Source organism: Danio rerio, chromosome 11 (genome assembly GCF_049306965.1).
Source record: "Danio rerio strain Tuebingen ecotype United States chromosome 11, GRCz12tu, whole genome shotgun sequence".
NCBI lineage: Eukaryota > Metazoa > Chordata > Actinopteri > Cypriniformes > Danionidae > Danio > Danio rerio.
This window is the reverse complement of record NC_133186.1, coordinates 36,415,546-36,437,500: the sequence shown is the minus strand read 5'-3', so window position 1 is coordinate 36,437,500 and position 21,955 is coordinate 36,415,546. Positions and strand designations below refer to the sequence as shown.

General features: G+C 37.1%; 1 protein-coding gene across 12 annotated transcripts in view; it reads left to right on the top strand.

Annotated features, from left to right (window-relative positions):
- atp13a3 (ATPase 13A3) overlaps positions 1–21,955 on the top strand; it is a 97,826-nt gene that overhangs the window by 66,679 nt on the left and 9,192 nt on the right. For 9 of the 12 annotated variants that reach the window (XM_073916924.1, XM_073916923.1, XM_073916929.1 and 6 more), the window contains exons 22-32: positions 926–1,098; positions 1,992–2,120; positions 2,202–2,281; positions 6,013–6,055; positions 6,141–6,250; positions 6,372–6,468; positions 6,618–6,690; positions 8,615–8,780; positions 14,277–14,458; positions 15,858–15,946; positions 18,196–18,276. In XM_073916924.1, the coding sequence (XP_073773025.1) occupies positions 926–1,098; positions 1,992–2,120; positions 2,202–2,281; positions 6,013–6,055; positions 6,141–6,250; positions 6,372–6,468; positions 6,618–6,690; positions 8,615–8,780; positions 14,277–14,458; positions 15,858–15,946; positions 18,196–18,276 (1,223 nt within the window). Of the gene's footprint in view, positions 1–925; positions 1,099–1,991; positions 2,121–2,201; positions 3,503–3,847; positions 6,056–6,140; positions 6,251–6,371; positions 6,469–6,617; positions 6,691–8,086; positions 8,216–8,614; positions 8,781–14,276; positions 14,459–15,857; positions 15,947–18,195; positions 18,277–21,955 lie in introns of those variants that run through there. The other 3 variants (XM_073916931.1, XM_073916932.1, XR_012387252.1) reach the window with 2 other exon arrangements.

Below are 21,955 nucleotides of genomic sequence, written 5' to 3'. Positions count from 1 at the left end.
AGATGACTATTAATAAGTTAATTAAGTCATTGCAGAGATGTATGGATGCAGTCGTCCAAGCTGGCAAGACTTTTGTCTAAGCAAAGTCAGACCTTACTGTCCTAATTAAATCATTAAAAATCAAGTCATGATCATGTTTTATTTTAGTAAAATACGCTTAATCTAGAGGCCTTTGCCTTTCATATAAGTCACTTCTGAGACGAAATGATCAAATAGAAGTCAAGTTATTTGTTGTTCCTAAAACTTGGATAGGCGAAAGGAATTTTGTCAGGTGGTGTAGTCTGGTATGTTAGTTGTATGGGTTTAATATAGCTATTACGTCCAGTGTTGTGTTTATATTTATGATTGTTTATTTATGTAGCTATGTGGTCCGGCAAGACAAATTTAGTTTCACTTTATGTCCACACAATTGAGTGGGAACCCTGAAAAAAATCATTCTGACCCCAGATTATTTATTCACAGTATACATGATAGGAATGTTTTCCGCTGTAGTTATTTATTTACTTGTGTGTGTGTGTATATACAGTCAGTTGTTGTCCTACAAACCTGCTTTCCTGCTTACCTCATTTAAGTGAAGGGGGAATGAATGAGCCGCTGTAGTTTGAAGATGTCGGCCGTTCAGACTGTCCAGACACACAGGAGTCTGGGAGCTCTGAAGCTTAATTCATTAGGTATTTCTGGAATCTCGTCTAATAAGCTTCTCAGCTCTCCAGATTACCAGCCAAGCGCTCCAAAGTTCAGACCAGGCTGAATGCGGCATTGTGAGCGTAAGCAGATTGAGTTTGTACCCGCTCTTCAATCATGAGCAACGTCTGGGTTTTGGCCAGATGACATTGTCAGAAAGGTACATGATGTGCCTGGAATTTCACTTTTTGTACTGAGAGTATTACAGTGTTTTTTTGTTTTGTTTTGTTTTGTCCTGTAGGTGACAATATGTTGACGGCCATCTCTGTGGCGCGAGACTGTAGCATGATTCAGCCACTGGACCTGGTCATTATTGCAGACGCGGTGCCCCCAAAGGATGGACAGGCTGCCAAGATCAACTGGCACTATGCCGACAAACCCAGCAAACACTCCAACAAGCCCACCAAACTAGAGGTCAGTGCGCCATCTGCTGGACACAACCCACCACTGCTGAATGCAACTGCAACTTCATGTATAGCCAAAGACTATTCACCTTATTCATTGCATACGAGCAGGCGCAGCCATTTGAATCATTTTGGCTTGAGACTTCCGGTCTCATTTACTTCCATTCATTTTTAGATGTTCAAAACTGCTCATTACGCTGCTTGATGTTGCAAACTGATATTTTCTCAATATATTATTCTACTTGGTCTGTATAGTAATGCAAACATTTGTTTGGAGAGCAAGTAGTTTATTCCTAGTCATTTCTCCCATAGGCAACTGAATCGGAAGTTCTAAAACAACCTCGAAAACAGGCTCACTTCCGCATTTTAGACTGAGGTCAATAGAAAAAAGCAGGGATTCTTAACCTTTTTCACTTTGGGGCCCACTTGTTTCTCCAATCAACTTTTGAAGGCCCACCTGTCTGACGTTTTCTTTAAAATGTTTTGATGAAATGTTCATCTAAACCTTTATTTATTAACAAATATATATTATACATTTGTTGTGCCTTCTGTTATTTCCTATTATTAGCATTTTATTAAAAATTATATAGTTTTATTTAAATTGTATTATATATAAACTAAAACTATATATATATATATATATATATATATATATATATATATATATATATATGTGTATATATATATATATATATATATATATATATATATATGTGTATGTATATGTAGTTTTTTGATCGTATTAGCTAGGCTTTGACGTGTTTAATGCACTTGTTTCAAAAACAACAACAACAAAAAAACTTTGATTGCCAGTGTACATTAAAAACCTTCATATATTATCATCGGATGAAGCACAAAGCTGTAGCTTCAGGATCTCTCACCGTTTGTGCTCTCTGTTTTCAGGAGGTGGAGATTATTTTGGAAGATGGTCATTCTGTGGATGAGTCCAGATCTCAGGAACAGTATCACTTCGCCATGAGCGGAAAATCTTTCGCTGTAATTATTGAGCATTTCCAGGACCTGCTGCAGAAGGTTAGTAGGCCGCTAATTCCCCCTATACTGTATCTCTGTGCATGTGTCACGTTTGATATTTACAATGTTTTCATGGTGTAGCTGGTGCTTCATGGGACTGTGTTTGCAAGGATGGCGCCTGACCAGAAGACTCAGCTTGTGGAGACTTTAGAAAGTGTAGAGTGAGTATTACTTAGACACACACACAAAGTCTGTGTAAAATTTTATGTTTACAATGTTTATTTTGCTAGAACACAATGTTTTTGTTTAGGTGAACTATCAGTAAATCAGTAAAGTTAATCTGTGGAAAAATAAATTATTCATTAATTTTCCTTCAGTTTAGTCCTTTATGTATCAGGGGTTACCACAGCAGAATGAACCGCCAACTATTCCAGCATGTTTTACGCAGTGGATGCCCTTCCAGCCACAACCCAGTGCTGGGAAACACCCATACACTCTCACATCCACACACTCATACACTATGGCTAATTAAGTTAATCCAGTTCACCTATAGAGCATGTTTTGACTGTGGGGGAAACAGGAGCACCCTGAGGAAACCCACACCAACATGAGGAGAACATGCAAACTCCACACAGAAATGCCAACTGGCCCAGCCGGGTACTAGTGACCTTCTTGCTGTGAGGCGACAGTGCTAACCACTGAGCCACTGTGCTGCCGGAAAAAGTTTGTTTTGGTAATCTTTAATTAAAGTTTGACTTTTGCTTCTCTTTCGACGTCAGTTTGACGCTTTCGCCATAATATTCTTAACCACGCCTTTACCGTTATAAGGAAATGATGCGCAAAAAGAAAGCCCCGCCCCTACTCAATATTCAGTTTTAGTTGGAAATGCATCAACATCCTGAAATGAAAGTCCTAGTAACTTCAGTTCATTTCATCTTTTTTTCAACAGCGCTTTTACAGTGTAGATTGTCTCAAAGCAGCTTAACATAGAAGTTCTAGTATATTGAAACGGTCTCAGTCGAGTTTTCAGAGTTTAAGTTCAGTTCAGTGTGGTTTAAATTTCACTGCTGAGAGTCAAAACACTCAAGAGCAAATCCATCAATGTGCAGCTCCACAAGTCCCAAACCAAGAAAGCCTGTGGCGACAGTGGCGAGAAACAAAACTTCATCAATTGACGAATGTGAAGGAAAAAAAACCTTGAGAGAATCCAGTTGGCCACGACCATTTCTCTTCTGGCGAAACTTCTTGTGCAGAGCTGCAATCTGGTGAACGCTGGATATTCATTGTGAAGAACTGCAGGTGTGAGTAGGTCACCAGTGGGTGTACAGGCTGGTCCATGGGATCAATTCAGAGATTGGTCTGTCAGTGTGGTCTTTTAGGAATCAGTCTCACGCTCTCTGCTTCTCCATGACCGCCACAGCATCAGCTCAGGATATGGCCTGGTCCGGGATTATGGATACCTTGGCATTATTTCTTCACAGGTCTTGGATTGCACCAACGGTGCTGCATAGTTTTTATTTCCCCAAATAGAAATTAAAATAAAATATTTTAAAAGAAATTGGTTATTTTAAATTGTAATATCTTATAGAAATACTGTTTTTACTGACAATAAAACAGCCTTTATAAGCAAATAGACAAATGTATAGTAGAAGGCAAAAGTCTGTTGTGATTGGTTGACTGTGTTCAGCATGAGACAGAGAGAAATGCCCACCACGGCTTATCAACAATTTTATAGTAGGAGTGCAGAGTGTATGTGTGAGCATACCTGCCAAAACAACTGATCGCAGTGGCCGCCCATGGCTTTAGACACGATTTTATATTCTCATGATTTTACCAGATACAGTAGAAGCAGTTACAAAAAAAAACAATTAAATGCATAATTTGCAAGCTTGAGAAAACAAGGGGACAACCATTTTAATCGCACTTACTTACACTTGTGAAATGGAGAAAGAAACCATGAACTGTGCACTGATGAAGTTCCTGTCAAGCTCTGACAAAGTCCCATACATCAATAGTCTTTTCTGATCCTTCATTTAATAAATGGCCGATGAATCTCCTGTTGTAAGCGTTTAGATCGCTGAAGCACTCGTCAGAAAAACGACAGGAAGACAGCACAAGGCTAGGCTATAATGCTGAGGTATTTTTTGCAAAATTAAACTTCAACCACTGACTCTTCACATCCTCATCTTTGGGTAGGGAAAATTACACTAATTTTTCCTCACACTTCAGAGCACAACGCCTTGGCAACATGATTAAACCGGGATCTGCTAGAGCAGGGGTGTCCAAACTCGGTCCTGGAGGGCCTGTGTCTTGCATATTTTAGTTCTAACCCTAATTAAACACACCTGAACCAGCTAATCAAGCTCTTACTAGATGTTAGAAACTTCCTGGCAGGTGTGTTGAAGCAAGTTGGAGCTAAACTCAGCAGGACAACCGCCCTCCAGAACCGAGTTTGGACACCACTGTGCTAGAGTGTTTTTCTTTATTTTCTTGCTACTGTGTCTGTGGGCGAGGCAAGCGGTTTAAAAATTCCTGGGTTTGTGCACGCAACAAATGGGAGGGACTTAAGTTCCGTATCAATGTCACAACAGCACAGCTAAAGACTCATTATTAAGATGATTCATTTGAAGCACTATGAGTTTTTTTTATAGATGAATCAATAGTTTTAATAGCTTTAGCTGGATATTTCACTTCACTTAGAGTTGTTACACACTACATGGAAGGTCATTTTTAAAAATACATAATAGGGGCTCTTTAATATTTCCCAATGGATGTTTAACAGAGCAAGGACATTTTCACAGTATTTCCGATAATAATTTTTCCTCAGGAAAAAGTCTTATTTGTTTTATTTCGGCAACAATAAAAGCAGTTTTTATTTTTTTCTAAAACATTTTAAGGTCAATATTATCAGCCCCTTTAGGTAATATTTGTTTCTGATTGTCTACACAGCAAACCGTCATTATACAATTACTTGCCTAATTACCTAATTTAGTCTTTAAATTTCACTTTGAGCTTAATACTAGTGTCTTGAAAAAGGTTGTTAGAAACCTTGGGTTTCATTTCGACAGTGATCTGGCATTTAACAAACAAGTAAATGACTCTCTTTTAATGACCTTGAGAAGGTGCTCCATGCTTTTATTTTGGGAAGACTTGACCATTGCAATTCTCTAAATGTGGGTATTATTTAAAATGCTCTGAATAGATTGCAATTAGTACAAAATCCAGCTGCGAGACTTCTGACTGGGACTGGGAAGTGTGAGCACATATCCCCAGTTCTTTCCTCTCTAGGCTGGCTGCCTGTTAGATCACGGATTGATATTAAACTATTCATTTTTGTTTTTAAATCCTTAAATGATCTGGCACCACCTTACTTATCAGACCTCCTACATGTGTATAATCCTGGTTTGGCACTAAGGTCTTCTGATCAGTTTAGTTTTTCTGTAACAAGGTCCCGGTGTAAGCGAAGTGGGGATTTTGCTTTTGCTGTTATCGCACCAAAACTTTGGAACAGGCTTTTACCCCACATCAGACATGCTCCAACTCTATCTGTTTTTAAAAAGCATTTGAAACTCCATCTTTGTTCTTTAGCATTTGAGCCTTTTTAAATTTGAGGGGTTTGCCTTATGTTTTAAATGTTATGTATGTGATGTAGGTTTTATTTTAATTTAGTATTGATTGTGTTCAGCACTTTGGTCAATGTTGTGTTGTAAAAAATGTGCTATATAAGTAAACTAACTAACGAACTAACTTGAAAAATATCTAGTCAAATATTATTTACTGTCATCGTTGCAAAGAGAAAATTAATCAGTGATTAGAAATGAGTTATTAAAACTATTATGTTGAGAAATGTTTAAAAAAACAGAAATTAGGTAAAAATCTACAAGTAGTCTAATAATTCTGTATATTTAAAGAGAAAGTGTAGTTGTACTAACATGTTTTCCCTTTCCTGCAGTTATTTTGTAGGGATGTGTGGTGATGGAGCGAATGACTGTGGGGTGAGCTGTTTTTATTGTGTTTTTTATACGTCGTCTCTGTGTTGTGGACTGCATTACTGATGATGTCTGTATGTGTTTTGCTCAGGCACTGAAGAGAGCTCATGCCGGGATCTCACTGTCAGAACTGGAGGCTTCAGTGGCGTCTCCTTTCACCTCCACAACTCCCAGCATCACCTGTGTGCCCAACCTCATCAGGTGAGCTGTCATGACCAATCACAACTGGAGCACAAACACTGTAAACAGAGTTTTTTAAGAACCACATTTCAAGTGTCGTGTTTGTGTGTAGTCTCATACAGTGCATGTTGTTTCTCCACAGAGAAGGCAGAGCGGCTCTCATCACCTCCTTCTGTGTGTTCAAGTTCATGGCGCTCTACAGTATTATTCAATGCCTCAGCGTCGCACTGCTCTACTCCGTAAGCTCCGCATTTCCTTTACAACTATTGTAGAACAACTTTGTGTAGTAGTTCTACTTCTTTTACAGGGGTTTGTGAATAACTGAAGTTCATTAGTTGAGCTGTGGATGTTGCTTCTTTGAATCTGATGCATTAATGATGCTTTTCAGATTGGCAGTAACCTGGGTGACTTCCAGTTTCTCTTCATAGACATGGCCATCATTCTTCTGATCGTCTTCACCAGTGAGTGCCATTTCTAATGTCTGTTCTGTATTTCAGATTTTCACATGCATGATTAATGCTGAAATTTGTGATGTTTTTAAGTCATTGAATATTCAGATAAAGTTTACATTCCATCATCAAAGTGCGCTTTAATATTAATAAAATCATTTTGGTTTAAATAAGACCGAAAAAGCAAATTTGATTCAGGACTATAATTATATATAATCATTTTCTTTAAAGTGATGTCCACTTGATCATGCACAGTAGGATCAGATGCATATATATTTGCCTTTTTGCCTAAATGTTACACTACATCAAAAGTGCATTGATTAAAAAAAGAATTGTGTATTACATCACATTTTGTAATGCCATATAATTAAGTAAAATAGGCAACTCAAATAAAATGAAACTTTTACAGACTTTATAAATGTAATGTATAATAATGAATGTAAAATTATAAATGCAAACGATAAATTATAAAAAATATATTTTCCCCCAAAAAATAAATGGTGCAGCAACAATTACTTAAAGGGCACCTACGGTGAAAAATCTACTTTTCAAGCTATTTGGACAAACATATGTGTATATATAGTGTATAGATCATCATATTGGGGTGATATAAACACACCCAGTCCTTTTTTTTTTTCAATTTAACAACATAAAAACGGTGGACCAATTAGAGCAGTTTTCAGACCGACCGCAACATTACGTAGGAGTGCGATTTCCCCCCGCCCACCGAATTGATTGACAGCTGCGCGCATTAACATGTTCCGGTAGTCATGTGTATATGTCAACAAGACCAGGCAGACATACGCAAAGCAACCGGGAATAAAAGGTCTGTTCTGTTCGCTAGGACCATCAATCATCATGAAATGTGATTGAGTAAGTTGCACATGTTTAAAGTGTTTTAAAACAGAGTATGTGTGTAATTAATTACAGCGTTTTACTTCAGCTTTACTTCATCAGCACAGCCGAGTGTCAGAACAATCATAAAAGAAGACGCTTCAATCCCGGTTTGTGGAAGTTAAATCAGGTTTATTTTGTACATTAGCATAACAGATATCCACACAGTACTGAAGGTTAGCCTGTATCCTGTCACATTTAAGGGCAAAAACAGTGCTAAGCGCGCTCTTTCTGACTGCCTGCCTGTGTGTGTGTGTGTGTGTGTGTGTGCGTGTGCATCTCTCTCTGTGTGTGTGTGTGTGTGTGTGTGTGTGTGTGTGTGTGTGTGTGTGCGTGTGCGTGTGCGTGTGCGTGCGTGCGTGCGTGCGTGTGTGCGCGTGAACTTTGTAATGCTATTGTGTGTGACTCATCAATGCAACTTCACAATGCTGATTAGTAAAGATTAGTTCTTAGTATTTCTCACAAACGCTATGTGAGACCTTCTTCCTTTAAGTCTGTGTGTTGTCTGACGCAGCCGAGGGAGGAGATTAAAGCACACGGGAAGGCATGTAGAAACAGTAGGCGGGAAAGACTCGTCTTAAAGGCGCAGTACGACAAAACCACCCCCTGCTGGAAATCAGTATAAAACAGCATCTTGTAAAAGGTATAATGAAAAATCTGATGGGTGTTTTGAGCTGAAACTTTATATACACATTCTAGAGACGCAAAAGACTTGTATTAAATCTTAAAAAAGGGGTAACCTAGGTGCCCTTTAAATGCAGTTTGATGCATCTTTAAAAAATAAAATAAATAAATAAAAAATGACCTACCTGTGCACATGCAGTCCTGTAGTCATTTTTGTAAGTTTACATGAAGGCCACACGGGCAATATTTATTACAATAATTTTTTTCGCATATTTTAGATTCAAATATGATTTATTTGCAAAAAAAAGGTCAAATATGTTTTCATGTGGTTGCAGTTTAATTTGAAATGAGATTGAGTTATTGTGTAATTTGTATGCAGTGTGTATTGATGATTTTTCTCTCTCCCTCTCGCTCTCAGTGAGTTTGAACTCTGCGTGGAAGGAATTGGTGGCCCGCAGGCCTCCCTCTGGCCTGGTCTCAGGTCCTCTTCTCTTCTCAGTCCTCACACAGATTCTCATCTGCCTGGCTTTCCAGATCATTGCCTTCCTCTTGATCCAGAGGCTGGACTGGTACTCCAAGCCTGAGTGAGTCTAACCTCTCCTGCTCATTAGTGCCACTGCAGATCATTCAAACGCTCCTCATATTGAAGAACATTTGTCCTATTAGCTCAGTTCAACACTGCAGTTTTTAAAATGAAAATCTCCTACTGATGTTTGCTGATGAATGTAGGAGATTGTTTGTATCTTAATATATTGAATCACATATTGAATAATCTCTTCTCTCACATGACGCGGCTCCGATAAAATGGTATTGCAATGAATTCGCAAATTAACATGAAAAAGGTCTTAACTATCTGCTAAAGCAATGCACAAAATTTCTATTTTAGAAACGTTTTTGTATTTCAGTGACTTTGCTGCAAAACAACACCATAAACTGCTATGACAATGATCTCCTCAGGTACAGATTATGTGCTTTATTCAGTGTTAAATGCTGCCAATGTGAGCTTAAACTCCATTTTACGTGGCATTTATTTTCATTCTACTCAAAGCAGCAGCAAATAGAAAATAAAAATGAAATGAAAATTAAATTACTAACAAATGAAAGTCAGTGACTCCATTCAAACCAACATCATCAGTCACTCTACCCTATATAAAGGATTGTAATACTCTTTTTATCTGGGTGGAGTGCTAGTTCACTACGGAGCCCCAGCAAGAAGCGTGACAGAAGATAGATGACGTTTAATGTTTTATCTCTTCAGAATGTGGCACTTTACATCCTCCAGTATTTTACAGTTTTCAAATGGGCGGAGGTGGTAATGTGTGTGGTTTAGAATCTGTCTGTATACAGTAACACAATTATTTATTTCAGCATAGATTTCAAATTAACATGAATATAAAATATGATGCAATAGGTGCTAAATATAGGCGCAGGAAACACCCGTGAGTCTTCTTTCACATTTTATAAACTCCAATATAAACTAATAATATCAGTCGGCCGTGCCGCAGCAGAATTACTATAACATGATAAACGGGATTACTATAAATAAAGGAACATAAATCAACTTACAGTCATGAGGGCACGTTTACTACTCATTACCTATGTTTCCATCCACCTATTTTTATGCGGACTTTGGATATTATTAATATTATTATTATTATTATTATTGTTATTATTATAACCTTTATTTTACCAGGAAAGACACATTGAGATAAAAAATCTCTTTTACAAGAGCGCCGTGGCCAAGATTAGGCAGTATACAAGTCACATGAGTCCAACAGACAACAAACAAAACCAATTTACAGTTAACATGAATCACACTGAAAAACATCTACAAACCTGTGTTTCAACCTCTACATCTTTTAAAGGCTTTTTAAAAGCTTGTAGTGAAATCCATTCTTTGAACTGCAACTGTGTTTGCAGATTATTCCAAGCTAAAGGTGCTGCTTACTTAAAAGCCCTTTTCCCCATCTCAGTCCGCACTTTAGGAACAGCCAGTAAATAAATATCCTGTGACCGAAGACCATAGTTAAGAACAGGCTTTTTACAAATGTAATTCTGTAAATATGATGGGAGTAAACCCAGTATAGATTTGTAAACAAGGATGTGGCAATGCTTGAGCCTATGAATGGACAAAGCAGACCAACCTACCCTAGTATACAGCACACAATGATGAGTTAGGGATTTAAAATTAGTTATTAACCTTAGCGCACCATGGTAAAAAGTATCCAATGGATTCAGACTTTAAGACGAAGCATGCATATAGATAACATCACCGTAGTCCAATGTCGACATGAATGTTGCCTCAACCAGCTTTTTTTTAGCATAAAAAGAAAGGCAGTTCTTAATTCTAAAATAGAAGCTTAAAATCACTTCATTTTTTCACCAATTGCTGAATGTGAGTACTAAAAGAAAGTGTATCATTAATTAAAATTCCAAGATATTTGTACTGGGACACCAAATCAATCTCTGCACCATGAGTAGAAGTAATAGGACCTACTTTTTGCTTGGCTTGTTTTGAATTTGAAAATAGCATACGTTTTAATTTATTGGCATTTAAAACTAATTTTAACTCCTAAGCGATCTGTAGTTGAGAAAGGGCCAGATTAGGTGTAGATGCAGCTGTGTATATAACTGTATCATCCACATAATGAAAATAGACATTTTTTATATTTTGATCAGTATTATTTATATATAAAGTAAAAACAAGAGGTCCCAATACTGAACCCTGTGGAACACCTTTAGTTACATTCAAAGTATTAGAAACATGACCAACATTTCACTATGTTACGAAACAAGGTGGTAAAGTGTATGAGAAAAGCAAAGGCAGATTTTTTCCTGAGAATAATTGAAGAAGCAAGAGGTAACTCCAAATTAATATGGAACCAATTGAACTACTTAAAAGGAGATAAAAGAAAAGATAGGTCATCAATTGAATTAATGGTAAATGGGGAAATGATTAATAAGCCAGCTGATATAGCTGAAGTATTTAATAATTATTTTGTGGACTCTGTAGTTTCAATCACACAGTGTTTTTCTCCCAATTATTCAGAAGTTCATCAAGTAAATACAGTAGAACAAGCTTTTTCTCTAGGGTTAGTTTCCGAATCAGACGTCAACAGAGCAATTACATCTCTTAAATCATCCAGAGCAAAAGATATATTTGGGATGGATGTGATACTTTTAAAAAACATTAGTGAGTCTTTAGTAAAGCCGATCACCAAAATTATTAATCTGTCCATTTCTCAGGGGATGTTCCCCAGTGCTTGGAAATCATCTGTCATTGTGCCTATATTTAAAAGTGGCGATCCACACTCTGCAAGTAATTACAGACCTATCAGTATTTTACCTATAGTTTCAAAGATTGCAGAAAAACTGATAGCCACACAAATTACAAATTACTTAAATAATAGTTCTTTTGCTTTACATCCATTGCAGTTTGGCTTCAGAGCAAACTACTCAAGTGAGATGGCAAATTGCTACTTTACTGAAAAAGTAAAGTCTTTATTAGATAAGGGGGGTATCGTTGGGGCTGTGTTTCTTGATTTTAGGAAGGCTTTTGATACTGTAAATCATAGAATTCTCATGTCCAAATTAGTTGGTTTTAACTTCTCACCACAAACTTTAAAATGGATAGAATCTTACTTGTCTGGTCGCACACAGTGTGTTAATATACAAAATTACAAATCTGCCCCTCTAGGTATATCCACAGGTGTTCCACAAGGATCTATCTTGGGCCCTTTACTTTTTACTTTATATATCAATGATCTTCCATCTATGTGTCCTAACAATAACATACAAATGTATGCGGATGACACTGTTATATTTATTCATGGTAGTAGTGTGTTACAAGTTGCAGACAGACTCACAGAATCACTGGTACATCTTTCAGCCTGGTTAGATCAATGCTGTTTACAGTTGAACATCTCTAAAACCGTGTGTATGTTTTTTTCTAAGAATGGTAGGCTAAGTGTAGTACCAGATGTATTTGTATCAGGGGAAAGATTACAAGTTGTATCTGAGTACAAGTACCTTGGAGTTTTAATAGATTCAAAACTATCATTTCAGTCTCAGGTTAAAAAGGTTTGTAACCGGGTCAGATTCAGTTTAGCAAATTTTAGATTTATTCGTGATCAGATGTCATGTGAGGCTGCTCTAATCTATTATCACTCCATGATCATTTCTCACATCACTTATTGTTTAACCACTTGGTCCCAAGCCAGCATCACTACTCTGAAGCCACTTAAATCTTTATACAAACAATCCATAAAAACCCTTGATAAGAAATCAGTTCAATATCGCCATTGTTTAATATTAAAGAAATACAACCTGCTTAGTTGGGAAAATTTAATTACATATGTACATATTTGTTTAATGTTTAAGACTTTACATAACCCGACTTCACCATTAAATCAGTTTATAAATATTAGAACGACTGCTCAACGAATTACTAGAGGAGGTGACAGAGGGGACTGCATTATTCCTCTCAAAAAAAGCAAATTCAGTCAATCTGTATTTTCAGTGAGAGCTGCTAGGGAATGGAACTCCATCCCACCAACAATTAGAAGATCATGCACTTTTCGTTCTTTTCAGTCTCATGTTAGAAATTGGTTATTGACAAATCAGCATTGTCAGCATTAGTACTGTATTCTAGACACATCTGTACTGTTGTCTTTGGCTTTTTGTCCTCTGCTCCCATCAGTCTGTTCTTTTTTTTTCTTTTCTATTTTTTCTTTTCTTTACTTTTTTAACTGTATTTCTTATGAAAGTGTATTTAATGTTTAATGTTGTGCTTCTATTTTAGGTGTGACTTTTTAACATTCTGTAAAGGGTCTACGAATGAAAAATAGCCATTCTTGGCTAATTCTGGCACATTTTACAGTAATGTTTATTAATGTGCATTGACCCTGTAAACAAATAAACTAAACTAAAAAAAAGATAAAAAATCTGCTTGCACACATTGATTTCAATTTGTAAGATAGCTTTTAAAGCAACCAATAGCATGATCAGATAAACCAATACTTTTGAGGCTAAACCAATACTTTATATATATATATATATATATATATATATATATATATATATATATATATATATACACACAAGGTAAACATGTATAAAGAATGGTTGATGGAAACATACATTTTTAAAATGCGCAAAAAACATATGTGCATAACTGAGTAGGATAAACTTTTCATTCAATAAGAAAAGATGCGCAAAAACTATGATGGAAACACTTTTACCGCACAAATTCCTGTATACGCATTAAAAAAATGTTGTGATTTTGTTACAAGAGATCATGTGATGGTAAAAATGTGTATAAATAGACAAACCAGCCGGCTAAGCATATTGTAAACCATCTGAAATGTTGTTTTGGTCATTCTAAAATGCCTTAACCGTTTAAGTATTAGTGTTATTATATTATTAATGACTTCCAGAATCAAAAGTGTCTGTTTTCTGCTTCTGACACCTTCAAACGCCACAGCGCGTTCACTGCATGTCAGGATTGCCTTCTGAGGTGCAAGTCATTTATTAGATGAAGCAAGTATTGACACAGCTTCTCCTACTGCAGCAAATTCATTTTTTTCTGTTGATATTTGACGACATTTAATTAGGAAGTGACAATTTTGTTCACTTTGACTCGTTGGATAGAAACGCTGCTTTATTCACACGTCTTTTATGCTATAGTCCAGTTTTGCGTATAGTTCATTCGCATTTTTAAACGGAAACCTAGCAGGAGAGAATGAAAATGAAAGCAAACTAGAGAGATTTACTGACAGACTGCCATCAGTGTTCTGAAAACGCCCTTCTAGATCACACGCATGTTTAAAAGTCTGGTTGAAACTCAATAAGGAATTTAGTACAGCCTATATACTTTTAATCAAGTTAAGGACCATTTCACCGGGTGTGCAGTGGCTGATATTAAAATGTTTGGTGCAGACATCCAAGTTTCTTGCCGCTGGAATCTTGTGTAATTAGGACATTGTGTGACTGTCCACATTTGTTTGTGTCTGAGAGTGTAGTGCGTGTTTGCCTATGAATGTACTTTTATTTTGTTTTTAATTTGCTTGTTTTATTTACAGTTTCTACAACTGCTCTCTTCCTCATCACATGAATAACTACAGTAACTCCACCGGGACTAAAGAAGAAAATATCGTCAATGATGTGAACACCACACTGTTCTTCATCTCCTCATTTCAGTACCTCATTGTTGCCATCGTCTTTTCCAAAGGAAAACCTTTCCGCCAGCCCAGCTACAAGAACTGTAAGGATGAATGTTGATGCGTTCAGCATGACAGACAGCTAACAAAGCTGTCTTTGAGAGTCTGAAATTCACTTATTAACTGGAAAATCTGCAATCTTTTACCCTTAAGAGAGTATTTTTTATTCTTATTTGAGTTGTTGTTTGTGTCATACCTAATTTTAATCAGCCAAAATATTATAATCCATTAACAACATCAACATTTAAAATTGTGTGTGAAATAGGTGTAAAAAATATGACATTATTGGGATACAGTATAAAAAGCACATGATGTTGATATATTCACAATAATAATGCAAAAATCCCTTTTATAAGGGGTTTAAACACAGTTGTGTGGCAACAGTGTGTGAATTTAACCAGCATCTAATCTAATCAATTTTATTAATAGCCGGCAGCTAGCTCTCTGCAACTCTCACATGGTTGCCCACTGAGCTAAGCAGGACTGTGCCCGCTTAGTACCTGGATGGGAGACCACATGGGAAAGCTAGGTTGCTGCCGGAAGTGGTGTTAGTGAGACCAGCAGGAGGTTCCCAACCTGTGGTCTGTGTGGGTCCTAACACCTCAGTATAGTGATGGGTACTGCTCAGTGAGCGCTGTCTTTTGTATGAGATGTTAATGATGTTCCTGACTGTGTGGTCATTAAAAATCCCAGGATGTCCTTTGAAAAAGAGTAGGGGTTTTACCCTGGCATCCTGGCCAAATTTGCCCTCTGGTCTCAGTCCATCATGGCCTCCCCTATAACTGGCTTCATCACTCTGTCTCCTCTCCACCACTCACTGCCGTTATGTCATCCAGGTGGATGCTGGACACTGGTGGTGGATGAGGAGATTCCCCCCAATGTGTAGAGCGCTTTAAGTTTTCAGAAACAGCATTGTATAAGTGTAAAGAATTAATATTATAAATTCTGTTTTTCATAATCACACTTGATAAAAACAGTCTGCAGTAACACTGTGATAGACATTTTCTCTTTGTACGTGTCATCAGACGAGGAAAGCCCCACCCATTAATGACGATCTCTCCCTCATTAGCATAGGAAGTAGTCTTGTTTTTGAATCTGCCACTATGCTGAAACTCAGGCATTTGTAGGTCCGCCCTCTTTTAAAAAAAATGGCACAATCTCATTTAAATTTAAAGCGACAGTCACCAAAACCGCATAATTTGGATCAAATCCTACAAGGAGCAGTTATAAAAAAAATTTCCTGTTATTTTTCTGTTTTTTTATTTATTTATTTTTTTCAACTGAAACTTTACATACACACTCTAAGGATATCAGAAACTTATTTTACATCTTATAAAAAGGGGCATAATAGGTCTCATTTAATACCAATAGAAATCTATTTCTTAGTTACAGTACATTAATTGTTTCTAGTTGTCTAATTATTTTTTTTCTTTTCTTTTTCAGGGCCGTTTGTCCTCTCTGCTTTAATTCTCGTCATCTTCATGTTTTTCATCATGTTTTTCCCAATCTCTGGAATCTACAAGTTTTTAGAGGTATGTTTGCATCTTTATACCTTGGCGTCCTTCAGATACACTCACTAGCCACTTTATTAGATGCACCTCTCAAACTGCTCCTTTACCAAATTTTGAATCTGCCGATCGCATGGCAGAAACTCAATGCATTTATGCAAACTGAGCATCAGAATGGGGAAGAAAGGGGATTTAAGTGACTTTGAATGTGGCACAGTTGTTGGTGCCTAATTTTCTGGTCTGTGTATTTCAGAAACTGCTAATCTACTGGGAATTTCACGCACAATCACATAGAATAGGCTGAGAAAGAGAAAATATCCAGTGAGCGGCAGTTCTGTGGGCGTAAAATGGGGATATCTACTTTGGGCCCTACCTGAGTATTAGTGTTGGGCGATGTTGACCAATTTGGCATCGTACAATGTCTAATGTAAAACATCGTGATGGGTGATGGCATTGTCGTCGTAGGCGGGGGGTGAGGGTCATTGTTAAATATCAATTAATTCATCACGAATTAATTAATTGTAGCCTACCGTTTTCACTTCCCGACCCACATGGTGTTTGCTTTACCCATAACCAAATCATCAATAAATATAGTTACACACAAATTACCACCTGTCAATCACTTTTTTTTCCATGGGACACTGGCATGAATAGGCTCAGTGATCTGTGTCGTTATAATGTCTTTTTCTCACAGCTGGTGGAGAAGACAAGTTCTTTTGGAGTTCACTGTAATTTGTATTGTGATTGATGATAACTTCCTTATTTTATTATTATTATGAGGAAATAATAACAAGTAAAGATGCTAGGGCTCAACCGTTTTGATCTGCACACAAAATTTTATCTATGCGACCTTAAAATATATTTGCAAGCATTTGGGCGAGTGCATAAATTTTCACTGTTTTCACAGCAAAATCCTCACCACGTGCACGGATTTTGGAGACATTAATGCAGAATGCATCTTTTCACCTAAAAACGCCAAACGCAGCACTCAGGAACAGATAAACAGTTGTTATGTAAACTCGCTGTAGTAAAAAAAAGCCTGAAATACTTTCCCCGTCTTCACTGCTCTAGAACTGAACGGGAATGATTGGTTAATATCAGCCATCAATCACTCAGTCAATGCCTTCTGCCTTCAGATGACAGAAGCTACAATGGCAAAAATGTAAAGCGCTGAACATAAGAGAATGAAAATAATACTGACAGATTTACCTAAAGTTACTAATAATGGCACATCTTATTAGTGATCATGTGCTGAATGTTAATCCACCATTTAAGATAAAAGACTTCCAGTGGCTTCAAGTACGCTATGAAAATGACTAAAGAGAGGTGTACATTAATAAAGTGGCTGGTAAGTGTATATGTCCAGTAGCTTTGATAATTGTCACTCAAGGTCTTCCATAATCTAGAAAACACTATTAGGGTGCTTTCACACCTACACTTTTGTTTCGGAACGTATCTCGTTTGCCCAGTTAGCGCGGTTCAATTGGCATATGTGAACAGGGCAATCGCGCTCTGTTCCGCGCCAAAGTAATCGCTCCGAGATTGCTTGAGTGAGGTGGTCTCGGCTCGATTGAAACGAACCCTGGAGCGGATCGATTGCAGTGAGAAAGCGATCCGATCCGAGCGCGGTTATATCACAGTGTTTTATGGATATGTATAAGGCTTACGGCTATATGATGAGAGAATTATGATTAGGGCGGGAAGTTTCGCGAGTCCCTGGATGCCCGCAAACGAGTGATGATCTCCCGGTAATCTTGCGACTTCCTCCCGGTACTCAAATAGGCATTGTCGCGCACCCTTCTCACCCCTCCCCACCGCGTCTCTCCTCAGACACATCACACGCGCGCACCCTGTCAATCACCACCAAACCACCACCTCTCCTGACAGCTGAGCGGGACGCTGCAAAATAAACCCTGACACTCTGACCAATGTGAGGAGAGTTTACTCGCACGTGACTTGTTTTAGCTCTTTTGGTCCGATTAGAAACTTTGCAGTGTGAAAGCGAACCGCTCCAAGAGCAAAGAGCAACAATGTAACAATTGTAATCTCTGTTTCGGAACAACTGAATCGATTCACAGGTGTGAAAGCACCCTCAGTTAGACATTTTGATGTTATTTAGAGATTGAAAGCAATTATGCTGCTTCAAAACGTTTCCTGGTTTTCACAAATATTAATATTATTTTATTTAACGTCTTTCGTTTTTAACCTTTCTGAACTGTTGAACATGGTGTATGTTTTTATTAGATTTTTCTAACGCTCCACGTTCTCCTCAGCTGGTGTGTGTTCCTTTGAGTTGGCGCGTGTCTATGGTGATTATAATACTGGCCAACACCATAGTGTCCGTCATCATTGAGGTAAGCATAAGACACATGGATATTCACATAATAAAACAAGTGCATTTTAATCTGGTCAAGGTTGGGGGAATGAAATGGTTAGCCAATTTTATTTCTAGATCATACACAGTATATATTTGGGGTAATTACTACTATACTGTAATATAGATGATAATTGGACTGATAGGATGTGACAGTCAGGTGAAGTGGACCCTTCAGCCTGGGTCATAACACACTGCTCTTGCTGTAAGCTAATGAATGTATTATACTTGATGGGATATACATAAACTTCTACATAGACAATAATATGGTTTGGAATTAAAAGCTGGTTATTATTTAAGTAAAATAAGTAAATATACATATAGATTTAAATATATTTTTATTTTATAATATATAATATGACTCGAATGAGCTTCAAAATTGACATTTCATTAATATAGTAAGCAGATCTATTTGTTATTTGTTGCATTAAAATGTATGAGAATCATTAAGTAAATTTCAGTAAACTGTTTTTCCCATCCTGATACGAACTAAATGTTATCTGCTCTGCTAAGGCTGATATACAGGACCAGTTTAATTTTGACCAGATACAACTGGCGAATTGTACAACGCGTCTGATTCAGCAGCAACATCATCAGCAGCTTCCTCTGCCTCTGAATCCAGCCCTAAGAAAGGGTCAAATTATTCTTGCCATGATTCAGACATGCCAGCAATTATTGTAGTAGCATAGCGGCTGTTTGCTTTGCCTTTTAGATCCTGACTACTTCCTGGTGTTGACGAAAGGTCACGCCCCTTTCAGCCGATCTCTTTCACCTGTCAATCAATAGAACACTAGAGTTCAGCAGCCAATCATGTGATCTCGTTTATGCTCATGGTCCAGAATGAAGTAGAGCTGCACGATTCTGGTTAAACTTTTGAAATGAAGATGATTCTCCCATGATTTTTTGAATAGGCAGCTAGTCAAAAGAGCATGTAATTTATCTGTAATTCCAACATAAAGTCACAGTATGTAAGATTTGTTAATTAAAATATCCAAAAATCACTAGAACAGTTATGCCCGATTCACACAGGGCTTCAGCGTCAATGCTTGACAGAGAGCGTGTCTAAAGTTGGGGCTGATGTGATCATCCTAGAGTCAGCCAATGAAATTAGTCCGCAATCTGCTACAGACTGAGTTGGGGTATTTGCACACAGCTATCTGATTGGCTGGCGCTTGGAAAGTTGGTGACCAAGTGGCTCCAATGCATCGACAATTCAGTTCGGCAACGCTACACTACAAAAAATGCTTTTCTTACCTAGATTTTTTGTCTTGTTTCTAGTCCAAATATCTAACAATTCCTAAATCAAGAAGAATTTTCTAGACAAGCAAATTATACTGTCTTGTTTTGAGAAATAATATGCCAATATAAAGTGAGTTTTTTCATGAAACAAGCAAAATAATCTGCCAATGGGGTAAGCAAAATAATCTTACGTCAAAAGAGAAAACATGATTAATTTGCTTACCCCATTGGCAGAATATTTTGCTTGTTTTAAGGAAAAACTCACTTAATATTGGCATTTTATTTCTTGAAACAAGATAATGTTTTTCTTGTCTAGAAAATGCTTCTTAGCATAAGAAATTTTAGATATTTAGTCTAGAAAAAAGACAAAAAATCTTAGCAAGAAAAGCATTTTTTGCAGTGTAGACGTCACCCATTCGAAGTGAATGAAAATCGTTGACGCTGACGCCATGTGGGAATGGGGCTTTATGGGTTTACCTTATGTACTGTCATTATCCCGAATGTTCAAATTTTAACTAGTGCTAATGACATCATACACCCTCAATGCTACCGTGCTAAAAATCTTTGAATACTTTAGCATGAACATGAGTCATTTAGGATGTAATAAACACAACAAAAGTTTTCAACCTAAATAAATCTGAAAATGGGTTTCAAAGTAAAGGTTTTTGATAACCCCAAGTGTTTAGGGCAGAGTAGATTAAAAATCATTTTAAAATAGTTGTTGTGTAAAATGTGAAACTTTTATTAAAGTGAAAGAAATAACTGTTGTGTTTTTGGCTACATCGTTGTCATGAAAACAGCCTCAGTGTTACGGTTCATCAGATTATTTTGTATTTACTTTGTTTGTTATGAATACACGCCCTCTAGTGGTGAAAATAACATACTCTGCCTTTTAGTCTATAGCTATGGAAAAAAGAGGTTGAGACAACTTAAATTTACAGATTATCAAGAACGTATTTTTTGTTATTCAGTAAACTACTAATGACATTTCTGTTGAATTTGAAATGTATGCATGTGTATATGTATGTACACAACTGTTTTATATAACGGTTCAAGATTACATTATTTTAATTGCTACCATAGACACCTTTAAATCAAAACTATAAATGTTATCACATTATACCTTTGTTTGTTGTGATCACACGCCCTCTAGTGGCAAAAATTACACACTGTGCATTTAAGTCTATACCTATGAAAAGAAAGCGATTAACTGACATTTTAGTCTATAGCTATGGAAAAAAGAGGTTGAGACAACTTAAATTCACAGATTATCTAGAACGCAATTTTTGTTATACAGTAAACTATTAACTACTAATGATATATATATATATATATATATATATATATATATATATATATATATATATATATATATATATAACAAACAGTTTCATATAACGGTTCAAGATTACATTATTTTAATTGCTACCATAGACACCTTTAAATCAGAACTATAAATGTCATCAGATTATGCTTTTTTTTTTTATGCTAGTGGCAATGATTACACACTGTGCCTTTAAGTCTATAGCTATGGAAAGAAAGATTCACAGATTATCTAGAATGCATTTTTTGTTTCATTTAGTAAACTACTAATGACATTTTCAAAAAGTCTTTCAGTCTTTCATTTTGCACAAGAGCACAGACATACAAATTGACAAATTGAGTGAATTAATCAACAACGAATCAAACATTGCTCTTCATTACTGTATGAATCAGTGTTTTTGAACAAATCTCTATTTTATTCAGTTTTATACAACAGTTCTGTCTGGTTCTCAAATCTGATTGGCTGATAGCCGTGCGATATTCTGCAATATCAGAACTCCTACAGCCTCTTTACTAGGGATGTAACGGTATTGTAAATACCGTCATACCGCAATATTAAATTTTTTCGATATTACCGAAGTCGCATGACTCGGTAAAACTATAGGTCTTCTGAGAAAATTTGCTCAGGCGAATGAAGCAAACGGGAGGTAGCTGAAACTTCATTTCCCATCAGCCCCGGCGTGGCCATAATCCTTTGCGGTCTGTTGTCGCTACAGATCCAGTAATGCGGAAATGGAGTGTGCTGCTAGTAGCGGAGATGAAAAAAAGATGGAAATGATCGAACCTAAAGCGGGTGTTGTCGCCGCGCGCGTGCTGAATAGCGGTGCTGTCGCGCGCGTTCTGATCAGCTGTGTTGTGGCGCGCGTATTGAAAAAGCGCCGAGGGGGGGTTGAGCGCGCATACTCAAGAGAGGTGTTATCGCGCGCCTACTGAAGGGCTGGACTGGACGGAGGTTGTGTCGCGTCGCGGGGGCACTTTTGATCGTTTTGGAAGGGCATTTTCTATCCAAGACTAAAAAGGGCATGTGCACTTTCACAGGTTGAGCCCTATGTGTGCACGTGCCTGCAAGTTGGGGAATACGACTAATAACAGTCATG